We start from the raw sequence: 14,395 nt of genomic DNA on the forward strand, positions 1-14,395 counted from the left end.
CCCCTCCCCCCTCTTTTTTTTTTCCCCCTTCCTTCTTCCTCCTAACGCGTCTTTCTGGATGTGCTCAATTTCTGGCGCGTTCGATTCTTTCGGCATTAAAGCAGCTAGCAAATAGGCGGCAATTAAAAATGAGGAATTTTAAGCCGCGGAAATGGGACGCCGTCAGTGCCCTTGGGTACAGCAGTTGGGTTTTTTTTCTTCCCTTTCCCCGATAAACATTTTCTACTCTTTCTTTCGGGAATTCTAATTTTTGAGACCAAAATAAGTGTAAATCTGCGCGGCTTCGTCGGTTCTGTGAATTTTGAGGTTGATAGCATTTATGCCAAGATGAGAGCACTGCTGCAGTGCCAGCTTTTATCGTTATAAAACGTACTGACGCCAAGTTGCTGATCGTTTGGTGGAGAATTTCAACATACTGTCTTGTGATACTCTCCCTCCAAAAAGCATAACGGAGAAGTAAGGATCCCAAAATAGATCCACTTTTCTGGGATTGTCTTTGTCTTGCTTTGTTCTGCTCTGAATCAGCTGCAGGGCTGTTGGTGCAGTGTATCTCTTTGTTAGAATCACCACCAGATCTGATTAAGAGGGTAAACAGCTAGCAGCCCTACTTTTGAGGGGCTGATGTTTAACAATAAATTAAGTAGATCTGGGGTGCCTTTGCACTGGAGCCATTTTTGCTGTGTAATCCTTAATGTCATTGTCTTAATAAAATGTCTTTATGTTCGGGAGTACTGCCTTAAAGATGGAAATGTGATGTAAGAGCATGACTATGTGAAGTACTGAGCATCCTGCTGTCGCGAGTAGGACTGAATTGGCATAAAATGTCGTCTTTGCTGGATCGAATCTGCTATAAGTGCAAACGCAATTAAAAATGTATGGTGCTGCATATCGAGCATTAATCTTCTGTTTCAGGTATTGTTAATATTCTGCAGCATTACCTCACTTTCAGCTCGTGAAACCGTATAAATGTGTTAATTTTCTGTTAGAATTACAATGTTACTGTTAATGGAACGTTTGTTATAGCTGCAGTTACTGGAATACATATTTCTTGGTGTCCCACGGAACGTAAAGCAGATGGCGATGACGCTAGAGGTGATCCACCCGGCGAGGATGCGTCCAGAAGCGATGGCCGGCAACTGGGATGAGTCTGGGCTTGGAGCAGTGCTGAGAGGGCTTGGGGAGAGGATTGTAGTGGAGCTCCATCCCCATTCCACTCCTAGCAGCTCTCTGGCCATCCACCTCCATTTCTGCCAGCTGGAATGGACAAGAACCTTGCCAACCGCCCCAGGCCTCCATTGAGCTCATTTAGGGAGAGGCAGGTGTGGCTGTGAGCTAGGAAGAAAACGGGAGCAGGACTGAGGACTGTTGATGCCAGTGCAGCTCCTGTACTGCTTCCTGCTCTAGCCATACTCTTCGAACTGTATCCCCTTCTCTGCTTCCTCCTGTTCCTGCCTGCATGTCCTCTGTGAATCGGGGCATATTTTGGAGGGCCAGAACGGAGAAAGCTGTAGGAGGGGATATGAAGACCTTTTATGGGGAAATGAAGATAATTTTTTCTTACTTTAACAATGGCTAAGTCGAAACAAATGTGTGCATTTGAATGTTGAAATCTAATACTTAATACAGTGAACCTACCAGCAAGAACAGAAATAGACCAGCGGAGATGGGATTGCATGATAATGGCTTTGAATTTGTACTGTATCTTTCTGGAAAACTTCAATAGAAGAGTGAAACTGGTGTGTAACAAATACAAGACTATAATGTAAATTTTAGTAAAATTGCCTGTAATACCAATTCCAGATGCTTGTTTTTAACATGGTAGTTCCTTTTAAAAAAAAAATTTCTTTCCATTAGCACCTGTACTAGAATTTGACTATCTCATCTGTGGAGACTGTGGCAAAGAATTCATGGATTCCTACCTTATGCAGCACTTTGATTGGGCAACATGTGATAATTGCAGGTATTACAAATAATCAGGAGAGGGAAGCTTTATTTTGTGTAAAGATTGCTGGCTGTAATTTAGTTAATTAAAATCATTCTGTTAAATTAAAAAGGTTGTTGGCAAAGAGACATTTTTCAGTAACTTAATACTTTCTGAAAAAGTAAATGGAAGTTGAGCGATAACCTCTGTGTTTTCTGTTATGGAAGTGCAGAATGCAGCTTTGTCTCGTGAGCCTGTCTTAGGGTAGGGGATGTCAGGAGATTTTTACATAACATGGAAACATGATGTCTTGAGAGCAGTTGGCGTGTTTGTCAGCATGGAGATTAATGTCTGGTTGCAGACTAGAGCTATTTGAGAAACTGATGGAACACAGAATACCGGTGTTCTGAAGTGGAGCCAGGATTAGGAGACTATTTGCTGTCCCAGTGAATTAACCCAAGTGAAGTTAGTGTTTGGTCAGCATGAGTGGGCTGGGAGTGTGGCAGCCAAAGGGCAGAACCCCCATGGGAGGTTACTGGTTGACCTGCAGGGTAAGCAGGAGTTTGTCCTTGAGCGGAAGGCAGTCCGTCCTCTCTTATCTTTAATACAGAAAATGCTCCAAAAGCCATTGAGATAACCAGGGTAATCTCGATGCAGCCAACCGCACAGGATTGTAGGAATGAATGGGTGAATGGGAAAAAAAAAAGATCACAGGAGTTCTCTGAGAGCTTCCCTGCCTACTACAGGGAGCAGTTGGGGTGTGCACATGGTGTAGGCAGTTCACAGTCATTAGAGACTAAGTGCTGTGGCATGACGCTTGAGGGTAAGATGGGTGGAGGAAGCACACAGTGGAGAGGGCTTGGAGCCTAGGAGTAGTTTTCCATCTGACTAAGTAGCTCTTGGAGTTGAATGTTTAGAGATTCCTTAGTGCATTAGCTTTTACTGTGAACTTTGAATTCTAGTAAAGCTACATTTGCAGCACTACTTCCTTTATGGCCGTTGCTAGCACTTAGCATTTGGCAAATTGTTCCGGCTCAAGCAATTCAAGTTACACTTCGGTCACGATTGCGTAAATGTAATTTTTTTCATTAACTCATAAATGTTGCTGTGGTTACACAGTTTTTCATTATCTGTCTGGTAAAAGTTACAATCTTTTGAGGTCTTGCGTTTAGAAATGAGTGCTCCTGTCTGTTGCTAATCTGTTTCTGGGATCTAGAAGCATATGGAGTGTGTATATTCTCAGGTGATCTGACCTGTCTCACATTACACATTCTTTCTGTCTTGACCATGTGTCAGCCTTGTTCTGTCCTCTTGAATTGCATCTGGGTTAGGTGAATAACTAAAATTATTCATACTCCTTTTAAGTTTCAGTTACTCCTTCTTGGAAGAAGAGCCTTTCTAGAAAAACAGGCTTCTCAGCTACTCTTTGCTCAAATGGGAGAATTTTAAAACAACTTCAGTAGACCTATGCTGGAGTTTAGCTAGATTGTTGGAATCCGAAGTTACTTGCGTACATTAAAAACTGAGAGGATGAGGGCTGACTGTATTTCAGGAATGTTAGAAGTGATGGGGACTTAGATGTTAATAATGGGGTTTAGGTGTAGCTTTCTTACCATTGTTTTACATCTTCCAGAGATGCTGAAGATAAACATAAGCTTATAACAAGGACAGAAGCAAAAGAAGAGTATCTTCTTAAAGACTGTGACTTAGACAAGAGGGAACCGGTGCTCAGATTCATTGTGAAGAAAAACCCTCATAATTCACGATGGGGTGACATGAAACTTTATTTAAAACTACAGGTATAGAAACTGTTAGTGCATTGCAGACTTTTTACCTTTGCACAACTTTGGTAGCCAAAATGTGTCACTTCAGTTCTGATTTCTGAATGATTTTGTCGAAGCGAAGTGTATTATGTATAGCTTTTGTAAATTTTCTGTATAGTTAAAGAGGAACTGTGGTCCAAATTCATAAAAAATGTCTGTGTTTGGGGGCATTTTAAAGATGTGTATGGACCACAACCTCAGTTACAGGTCATGAAGTGCACAGCCTTTCAGTGCTGCTCTGAAACACGTGGGGCAGCTACTGCCGTGTGTGGCCCTTTGTAGCTGTGGCCTCGTGTTTGCAGCTCTGCCCTCAGAGGCAGCAGGAAAGGCAAGTAGATTTTCCAGGGCTCTAGTCATTTCCTGTTTGCTACTTTTATAGGAATGCTGCTGCTTTAGTTGAATATGCACAAAATTAGAGCTGGGTTTGACTTCCCTGAGTAAGTTACATCTAGCTGATACTGAAAAATCAGCATTGCCTCTTACTGTGGAAGGAATGCTGTGTTTGCAAGTCGAGAGCAAAAAGGCAAATGGCAGGCAGATGCAAGACTGGGTTGACTTAGGTATGTGTACATAGATGTGTATGTATGTCCATCCTGTAGGTAATCAAGCGTTCTCTTGAAGTCTGGGGTAGTGAAGAATCATTGCAAGAAGCAAAGGAACTCCGCCGTGACAGCAGAGAGAAGATGAAACAGAAGAAGTTTGATAAGAAAGTTAAAGGTAAAGCATTAAACATATACTGCACTACCTGAAGTAAGGTACAGTTCTGTTTGTTTGAATTTGTTTCTGCATCTGATTAAAACTATTTAGAAAATCTGCAGTGTGGCAAAATGGAGATTTTCAGGAGCTGTGTGGGCAAGCCCAGAGCAGTTTGGCCTGACCTCATAGCTGAGTATTTTGGGCAGAGGGCTGGACTGCAGATGACGTCCCTTCCAACCTGAATTACCTGTTGTCCTATGGACATGATGTACGTGGCAGAAATCAATTACAGTAGTTCTTTATGGTGTTTGTAAAATTTTTTTTTGTATGATCCAGAATGTGCCATAGAGTGTTCCTGTTCCTTTTCCTGATTTGCAGAGAACATGGATATCCCTTTGTGGCAGTGGGCTATAATTCTGTTATATATATGGCTTCAGGTAGAATAAATGAAGAAAGGAAGTACCTTTTCCCACTGTTCACAGTATTCCCAGCTGCTCTTTTTACTGCTAGTTATCCTTGTTTTTTCCCTGATAAAAGAGTATTTTAGGAGAGTATTAAATGGGTAGAGCTTTTGAAGAATACTTTCAGCACAGTAGTTTTCTGCTAGTGATTTTAAAAAAGACTGCATGTTTGTTTCTTTGCAAGAGCTGTGGCTTACCATGATGTCTGTGCTGCCCATAGCATGCATGCTGCACTTTGAGTCAGCGTTCACAGAGGCAGAAAGCTCAAGCTGGCTGTACTGGTAGTGTCTGGAGGAGGCAGAACATGAGAATGAGTCAGTAACCCCTATCTTGACCATTGGTGTTCAGCGTGCAGGACTGGCAGCAGACTGTAGCCAAGATGCCAGAATTCAGTGCAAGTACAGGCCTTAACATGATGAAGGTTGCAGCCCAAATGGCGTGGCTCAAAACATGACTCTGTTTTGCTGTTTGGTTTGCTTGCCACCCTGTTGCAACATCCGAATAATATCTTGGGCTCAGCTGCCAGCCTGTGCTCTTGCAAACCCACCAACTTCACTGCGGCTGCTGCAAGCAGCAATTCGCATTATTGGGCATAAAGCTTAGAGAATGCCAGGTCATTTGGGAGGCTTACTGTGACCTGAATGAAAAGTACTCCTCCTTGGTCATGTAAAACAATGAGGTGTTTTATGAAAACTTCTCTGCATTCCACCTACCCGCTTTTGGATACCCTTGAATGGCTTCATGTGAAAAGGCAGTGGGCAACATGTACTTAGTCCAAATGGAAAATCTTCTCCTGTGAGATCTCCTGTCAGTGTAGTTTTTATCCATTAAAATATGCAAACAATGGTGAAGAGTATAAGGCAAGTCAGAGCTTTTTCTTGCAATAGTGTATTCTCACCCAGAATTTATGGAAGACAGGCAAAAGCAGATTATCATATGTAGTCCTCAAAAAGTTGGTTAGCTTGAGTTTTATTAACCATTATTTAATGTTTATTAAAATCTTAAAATCTTTCTTGCATTTCTCATCAGAACTCCGCCGTGCCGTGAGGAGTAGTTTGTGGAAGAAAGAAGCTAGCATACACGAACATGAGTATGGACCAGAAGAAAACATTGATGAAGATACATATAAAAAGACATGTACTGTATGTGGCCAGGAATTAACTTATGAGAAAATGTAGTGTTAATCTGTTGTTTTGGTTTTTCTTTTTCAAATTTCATTATCTTTTAAATGGTATTTTGTATCCAAGTCAAATAAATGCTAATTACGAACAATCTGTTGCCAGATTCTGTGAAGAGTGATGTTTGTCAGTTGTAAGAAGCTCTGTACAGAACAATAAGCTTTGGCCTTTAAGTGAAATCTTGGGGTAGAATATGACAAATTTTTCAACAGTTCAGTAAATTGGTCCCTTGTATGCCAGGTTGGTATCATTGTACTTCATACACTGTTGAAACATAAGGTGAACTTCCCACTCCTTGTCTCCTTCCCATAGAGGAGGAAGGCTCTATTTTGTCCTGTTTGGTTTACAGTTCCCATTACTTGCCATGGGTGGGCAGAGGACAACTAGCTGATAAAGCACCTCCTGTGGTGGTTGGAGACAGTGTCATGAGGCAGGTTCTCCTTGCTTGGATTTGAAGAGTCCACTGAAAGAGAATTCTAGTTGGGAAAGGAGTATTCTCTCTCAAAGGAAAGGTGTGTACTCCTGGGGAGGTTGCTGACACATGTATACCATGTTTCATAGGTGAAAGTCCTTAAGTGTATTCTCTACTGCTTTTTTTCCCCACATTTTGGACCAGAGACCAAGGTGGCTCTTGTACAACCTTATCCTTTCCACTTACAAACTTCTGACAAATGCCTGTCCTTGGAGGAGCAGGGCGGAAGTAGCATTCCAAGGTAGATCCTTCTAAGTGCACCTGAAGTTTGCTTTAGGTAGAGCATGGATTTACTTTCAAACTTCTCAAATTGCAAATCTTCAGTTCTTACAGCTGTTGCAGAAATGGCTGAAGCAGAGGAACATGCTCCAGGCAGCTGCTCTGCATTTCTTCCTTTGCCATTGTAAGTAGGGCAGATCTCTGTGAAACCTCTGCAGACTTCTTGGGGGAGCTTGGGCCACTGTGGCAGTGCAGAACTGAAATGTTACAGGAGAAGGTGTCTGGGCAGGCAGGTGATGGTTCCACTAACATGCCTTCACTTCTCCAACGCTGTCCCATCGTCTGCAGCCCTCAGTGGCCTGCCTTCCCACCAAGCACAGAGGACTCAGGCACCCAGCAAGGCCTAGGAAAGTGCCACATGGAGTTGGCCAGAGGGCAGGAGGCAAGTCCTGGCAGAACTTTTGGAGGCAGTTCTCCAGGTCATGGTTCTGTGACTTGGTGCCATCTTGGGTCCCAAAACTCCTCTCATAAGCTGGGTGGTGTGCACTGCTGCCAAATCACATGTGGGCTGGCTGTAGCAGCCACCCTTCAGTAAGGACCACCAGCCCACCCCTGCCTCATCTCCTGCAGCAGCACAGCCCAGAAGACAGGAGGTGGCAAGGGAGAGGGAGAATGTCCACATCAGCACCCTCCTGGCACCTAGCAGCACACATGCTTACCTCACGTGGCTGCGCAGGTGAGGGACGCATGTTGGATCAGCCAGTAGCACATGTAACACCAGTGTAACCCTGCGACAACTGCTTTGCTTCAGTGCCTCCACACTGCCAACCCGCCCCCACCCCAACCAGGTAGGACAAACACTCCCAGTAGCAACCTGCTTCACCTTCATTTATTTTTGTCTTTAATTGTGCATTTTTTTTCCAACCACACCACATTTCTACAGCATCTTTACACTATCCCCATCTCATGCTTCAGCAGTTCCGTTTCTCCAGTTAGCTGCTGGTATCGCTATGCAAGCGTCTTGTTCTCTTTCCTACAGATCCAGTTTCCCAGTCAAGTCAGGTGTAGGCCACCTACAAAGAGGGGAACATTTCCAACAGACTCAAGAAATGTAATCAAAGCCCATGCTTGCCACGGAAGTCAAATCAATTTTGAAAGACGCTGCTATTTGGTTTTAAATCATAGGATTATGCTCAGGCATTTGCAACTGGATCCCCAGCACCCGTATTTGTCAAGGCTCAGAGGAAGTTACAGGTTTGCAAGTTCGAACTGCATTATCAGTTTTACAGAAGTCACATTTATAGTCGGACCCTCACCATTAATTAAAATCAGCACTCTGATACTGATGCAAGCCAGTGGAAAAAACCTATTAAATCCCAATTAAAACCTCTACAGTATTAAATGCTTCTTTAAAAAAAAAAAACTATTTGATTACTCAAGAACGTTAACAGAAAAAGATTTGAAGCAGAAGTCTGTGCATGACTGACAAAACCCTTGCGTAAAGCAAATATACAACAATTAACAGTATACCCTGGAAGAACAGAGGGATCAATCAAATCGGAAAGGGTAAGCAAAGAAAGCAGAAGTAACAGATCTAAGCCTATGAGGATATATCGGATCGCTACAGGCCACACACAAACTTAGGTCAACATTCAAAGTAGAAAGTTCCATTTTTTACCCCTCCTCACTTGATCAGGAGGTCAATTGGTCAACGTACAGATGAAACGCATTACTAGGTATCATACTGGAAAAAATAATTTGTACAGGAACAAAATTACTCAAAGCTCATCACTTGTTAAGCTTAAACTCAATAGCACTGAGTATGAAATTCTTTAAACATTCATCTGCAAAGTGAAGAGACCATAAGGAGCTTGGAAATACACTGCACGCAGACAGCCCTGAGCACCTAAGGCAGTGTCCTTGCCATTCATCACTGCTTACTGTAATACAGACCACTCCGGTTTGGCGTTCATGTATGTAATGTTACTTGCATAACGCAAAACTAAGGCTACTCTATTTTCAGGTTGTGTTTTCCCAGTCTAAGTCTCCTGTGAGATATCACTTAATTTAGCATTAAAATGCTTTCTGAAGACATGGGAGCCATGTGCTGTTGTCACATTATAAAGCAAGGGAAGGGTACCAGATGCAGCCACCGCCAAGCAGTTGTTCCTAAGCCAGATGAGGTGAGGGCACTTGGTTCATCCACTGTCACTGCCAGAAAGATTTCTGGATTCCTGCAGGTCCAGCCCAGTGCAAGCTTGGCAGCCCAACTAGCTACAGGCTGAAATAAAGGAACAAGCTGAATGCTGCCCTGCTCTCTCCCCTGGCATCTGGGGCTGGAGTTCCCAACACCCAGGTAAGGCTTGCAGTACGGAAGTCAAAAGTCTGTTCCACTCCAACCCTTGCTCACTGTCTCTATTTACCAGTGAAGGCTGCTGCCAGAAGCAATTAATGATTTTTTGACCATACTGCAAAAAGGATTGTGTTTTTCAGAAGTTCTCCATGAAGTCCCTCTACAGTTTGTAGCTACTGTAATAAGACACTAGACAATACATTTAAAAAAAACATACTTCAGCTGTATTAAAACCATGTTCTTTCAAACTCTGAAAATCTAGCTGGCTTGGTAATAAACAAATCCATATGCTCTATACTACTTTGAAAGCTTAACTCAAGTGTTTCACATGCCCAAAGTTAAGACACTTTGCCTACGCCATACTAGAGAACTTACCACACTGCTCACTGAGAAGGTGCATCCCCTTTCATACTCACAAAACACTATGAACTATTTCTCATTTCTGCAATGCCTTTAAGGGCTCGGCAGAGGGAACAAATTCTATTGTTTTGGGGTTTGTTTGGTTGGTTCATTTTGGTTTTTTTCTCTGCTTTTTATTTTTATAAAAACAGGGGAGAAGCAAAAATACTACCATGAAGCCAAGAGTCAAACCAAATTAAAAGACAGCAAAAAAAATTCACACTTTACTTCACGTCTATCCCCTGTCAGTCATATCTTGTAAGGCTTATGATGCTTACACAGTTTGCTGTTGGTTAGAGTACTGTATTGTTTTATATAGGAGCACATGAAAGCCAGTTTTAGTCAAAAATTTCTTCCATCCCCATGTCAAGTTTTACTGTTAAAAAAAAAAAAAAAGATTAAATGCCATCAAAGTCCTGCAGACAAGACTCTGCGCATGAATAATCCTCAAGCCTGCAGAGCACAGAACTGCTGAAACACAGCCAGTATGTGGTGGTCCAGTTCAGCTGTAAACAGGAGGTTCTCTAGGGTCACCATGTACTGCTGGATTATCTGGTGATGCTGGCAGATAAAAAACAAAAACAAAACACAAACCTTTATTATTTTCATTTAACTTTATATAAGAACAGGCAGAGAAGTAAAGACATGCAAGAATCACAGGTCAAATGTTTTCAATCAAAATGGCTAAGCACATCTCACTTCCACAACAGTGTAGCTACTGACAAGAAAAAGCATAATGGAGAGCCACTAGTGATTGCAAGAAAAAAGCGTGTGCTGACATCCTGTTTTGAGAAGCACTCTGCTCTCTGTAGCTCTTCACTCCTGGACCCTGAATTGTGTGCAGGACACCATGCAACTGCAGAGATATCCCAGGAGAATCCTGATATTTGCTTTCCTCTGAAGCCACATCTACTACCAGGGAAGAGTTCAGCTCAGGGGAGAATTATACCACCACTCCCATTCTTCAGCATACCTTCTGATCGCACAGGTATGATTTTCTATTACCATCACTTTCATCCAGCCACCTGTGCTTGTTACCTGATTTAATACAGATTTTTAACAGATATTTACACATCTTATTAAAAGGAATTCTGCAATATTTTAATGCACTTATTTAAAAGACATCTATTTTTAGTATCCTTGTTTGCTCCAACTTTGCCCTTACTATAAGCACACAGTTAAGAAGAGCTCAGCGACATTCATGATCACATCTCGGTATCTTTTTGCAGTATGCTCACAGCGTGGGAATTAATCAAGGACCAGTCACTCCACCAGCCTGTGGCAGCCATGTGGCCAGAACTAGGGAGTTGTGACCCAGCCCCACGCTAGCCTTCAGAGAAGATGTGCTGCTGCCACCTACTGCTGCTCTCACAGACTGCTCCATTCTCCAGCCACAGAGCTTGCCGACCCAGCACGTCCCTGCCCACAGCCTTCCACACTGAGAAATGAAACTTACCTGCAGGAAGATCTGCTGCAACCTCTCTATACAGCTCTTGTACCAAGGCGTAAATACATCAATTCCACCAGTCTCACAGCGCACTAAGTGCTCAGTTAACAACATAATGAAACGCTGCAGGAGAGGAAAAAAATACTTAGTCTGATCAAATGAAAGCAGGATCCTAACCTCAGGTAAGCAGATCTGGGCGACAAAAGTTTTGAACAGCAATGTGAGAATATTTATTTTGCTTGGCAAATACTGAATTTAGTAAGCAAATAAAATCCAGTTACCCTCTGGTTGTTCAGGAAACTGTATGCTAGCAGAACTCCTATGTTCCTGAGCACTTGAAACTGAAGAGATCCTGCTCAGAAGCAGTCATTGCAGGGGATGATCTGGATTGACTCTAGCCCACAGTAAACCCATCAACCCCTCCCCATATTCTTATTCCAGGAAGATGCCCAAGATAAAAATGACACTGAAAGCTTATAAATCCAGTAACTTTAAAACCTGAAAGTGAAAAGAGACTTTGCCCATCATTACCTGGAATATAACAAGAAAGAGATTCTTTTGCTCGCTCTGGGCTGACTCTACTTTTTCCTGCAAGCGCTCTATCTGCTCTTCTAGCGGTCCATCTTCCCGATCGCTGCTTCGGTCATCGTCGTCATCATCATCATCACTGTCTCGCTGTAAGTGACAACATCACAAGACTAACTAGCAACCTGACTACCTGTGGATGCTGTTAATGCCCTCTGGTTCCACATGTGAAAAAGTCTGGAGAACAGCAACTGAAACTGCTCTGTAGCTTGGTAAGTATTGTATTTTGAAGGACATTTACTTTGAGTATAATTCAGAAAAGAAATCTGGAAGGAAAAATGGCAACATGGGAAAGCCCTGAAAAAAAATAACAATCATGGTTTCAGAGAAACCACCGCAAGCTTAAAGATTGATTAGTCTTTTATTTAGTGGAAACGCAAAAAAAGATAATACCCCCACTGACTTTATCATTACCAGATAATAAACAGCTTTTAAAAATAAATCTGGCAAAGATTTTTTAAATTGTGTCCACTGCAGCACAGCAGGTAATTCCATCAATGAACAGTTCTGAAATCTCACAGCTCTAAAAAATAAAGCTCTTTGTGTAAGAACTCAGATGACCCCGATTGGTCAACGCAAAAGAAAGACTAGAGACTGTAGCATAGGTGTTAAAGCAGGGACTCCCTATATCCATGATCAAAGGGATGGTTCTCAGGCTAGAAAGGGTCAGCATGGAAACCAAACTACTAACTAGGAACATGGCATGTCCTCATTGCCTCAAAACCAAACCAAAACAACACAACAACAAAAGCCATCAAATATTCATAAGCACCAGACTTGGGAGCTCCTGTAACAAAGTCTTACACAAGACTACAAGGGATACAAGAGGAAAGGCAGAATCTGATGGATAACAGTACATTCAACTACAGACACTGCTTCAGTCTCATAAGATTGTTTCTGTGCAAAGACACTCATAAATTAACAGCTCAAAACTTCAAATATTTATAAAAGGAGCATATGCAACTTGTGACAAATATAGGGCCATGTGTTAACTACTGCACAGCACATGAAACTCACAAATCAGAAGATAGTTACAGCTCTGAATCAGCATAAAAAAATAAAAATGACTTACCAGAGCAAGTGAGAATTTAATTGTATTCTCTCTATAGGAACTTGCTTTTTTCCCCCATCTACAGAGATTTCCTGAACTAAAAATGCTAAAGGACCAATAGGACCTAAGAGAAAGCATATAATCCTTGGACTCATTCCATAGTAAGGCAATCCACTTCATGATGGGAACATCAAAACTTGACGGCTTACTTCCTCTAAAAGAAATGATCATGCAGCAGAGCAAAAGCCTGCAGAACTACTCACTGTTGCATGCAACTGTTTCCTCCTGGCAAAATAATCATTTAAAGTACTCAGCAATAAAGAGCTGCAGCAAGTACAGGAATGAAAACACTGGTATATTTGTTTAGAGATGCCAGAGAAGGTCTTTGCCTCACAGTAAGATCAATGACTGCATCTAGGTCTCCAATAATCACGGGCATTTATTAACAGCTGATCAATGTAGACTGACGATGCAAGCAATTACGATGGCTGTGGCTGGGAGTGAAGAAAAGACGATGAAGGGGCTGGCATGAACCAACACTGGCAAACTGTGAGGTACTAGCTATCTCTCAATTGAAACTTCTGGAGAAATTACTGACCTGTGCATGTTCCTTCAAAAACCATCAGCAGCCCCTGTGCCATGTGCCAAATTCTGACATGAATTTTGTTCAAGGTTCTGGAGCTAGCTAAGGGTTTTATGCAGCTAATCATACTCACAGACTACACAGAAATCCTCTCTTACTTTCTGCAACTCTCAATATGTCTATAAACTGACTCAATTCTACCACAAGTAAGTATCGCATTCAGCCAAGTTTCCTTGGGCCCTGTCTTTTGCTGCTGCCACAGAAAACACTCTCGCACCCCATTTTACAGTCCCACTTGGGACAACAGAACACAACAGTGGCTACTTGCTTATCAGTTTGTTGTATATAGTAACTCAGACCATGCAAAGGTATTCAGAAAAATAAGCTGGAGGAAGGAAGTGACAGATGCCAGTGTCAGAATCCAGCAGCATCCATGAGAAGAACAGTAACAGCCAACTTTTCAATAGCAAATAGCTGTTTCCGTGCACTTCTGCATGGAAGCCACAGGAGTACTCTTTAACAGAACTTACTGTAAATAAGTTGTAACTGTTCTTATTGTTATCTAATAAGGTAATGGGAATCTAGATTAGAAGGCAAGTGACAGGCATTCTCAAATTGGAGGAGAAACTTCCGAGAGCGCGCTTGAACAGAGCAAATACATGTGAATTCCCTTAATGACTTCACTGAATTCTTAGGTCATAGCTACCATTAGAAAGGTGGACTGAGAACATGCATGCGGTTTTTGATGTCTTAGTGCTACAGATGACCATATGTCTGCAGACATGCTTCCTGAAAAACATTCAGTCCTTACCAAAACCAACTGTGTGTCAGTCTGGCAGCATGCAGGTTTGTATAACTTAGCTTGACATAAGTAAAAGTTACAAAAAAAACCCTCACTCTTTTGTGCTGCCTGGCCAATCTTGCCTTGGTCTCCTCCAGCTCTTTGTGAATCTTCAGAACATGCTTGTTCATCTTACGAATTGTGGAATGTAAGATCTCCCAGATATAAAACCTAGGAAAGACACAAAGCTCAAAACACTACATGACAGACTACTCCAAGATAGAAAACTACATGTTGTTTCTTACAAAAAAAATGTATCTGGGGGAATTTAAAAAAAAACCTTAGTATCATCTAAGACATCTATTAAAGTGAGCAAACATTCAGCATACAGGAAAGCATACCTGTAATATAAGAAAGCTTAACAAT

The 14,395-nt window shown here is 42.0% G+C and overlaps 2 protein-coding genes across 2 annotated transcripts in view; one reads left to right on the plus strand and one right to left on the minus strand.

The window, feature by feature from the left end:
- Window positions 1–1,080: 1,080 nt before the first annotated feature.
- XPA (xeroderma pigmentosum, complementation group A) lies at window positions 1,081–6,183 on the plus strand. The gene is made up of 5 exons (XM_010281874.1): window positions 1,081–1,132; window positions 1,855–1,960; window positions 3,555–3,720; window positions 4,344–4,461; window positions 5,931–6,183. Exons 1-5 carry the CDS (start codon window positions 1,081–1,083, stop codon window positions 6,077–6,079), a joined length of 591 nt encoding a protein of 196 aa, XP_010280176.1. The 3' UTR covers window positions 6,080–6,183.
- Window positions 6,184–9,841: 3,658 nt separating this feature from the next.
- The window catches only part of NCBP1 (nuclear cap binding protein subunit 1, 80kDa), a gene marked incomplete at its 5' end in the record, with an annotated part of 29,599 nt that continues 25,045 nt past the window's right edge, over window positions 9,842–14,395 (minus strand). Inside the window, 4 exons of the mRNA XM_010281875.1 lie at window positions 9,842–10,083; window positions 10,979–11,092; window positions 11,501–11,644; window positions 14,086–14,200. Coding sequence (XP_010280177.1) covers window positions 9,970–10,083; window positions 10,979–11,092; window positions 11,501–11,644; window positions 14,086–14,200 — 487 coding nt within the window. The remainder of the gene's footprint in view (window positions 10,084–10,978; window positions 11,093–11,500; window positions 11,645–14,085; window positions 14,201–14,395) is intronic.

This window comes from Phaethon lepturus, unplaced genomic scaffold (genome assembly GCF_000687285.1).
Source record: "Phaethon lepturus isolate BGI_N335 unplaced genomic scaffold, ASM68728v1 scaffold13092, whole genome shotgun sequence".
NCBI lineage: Eukaryota > Metazoa > Chordata > Aves > Phaethontiformes > Phaethontidae > Phaethon > Phaethon lepturus.

What these genes read in the sequence shown, in the direction of transcription:
- XPA (XM_010281874.1), top strand. Translation starts at nt 1,081, where the DNA reads ATGACGCTAGAGGTGATCCACCCGGCGAGGATGCGTCCAGAAGCGATG. An exon ending in GCAACATGTGATAATTGCAG is followed by an intron (nt 1,961 to 3,554) that starts GTATTACAAATA and finishes TACATCTTCCAG; the next exon opens with AGATGCTGAAGATAAACATA. An exon ending in AACTTTATTTAAAACTACAG is followed by an intron (nt 3,721 to 4,343) that starts GTATAGAAACTG and finishes TCCATCCTGTAG; the next exon opens with GTAATCAAGCGTTCTCTTGA.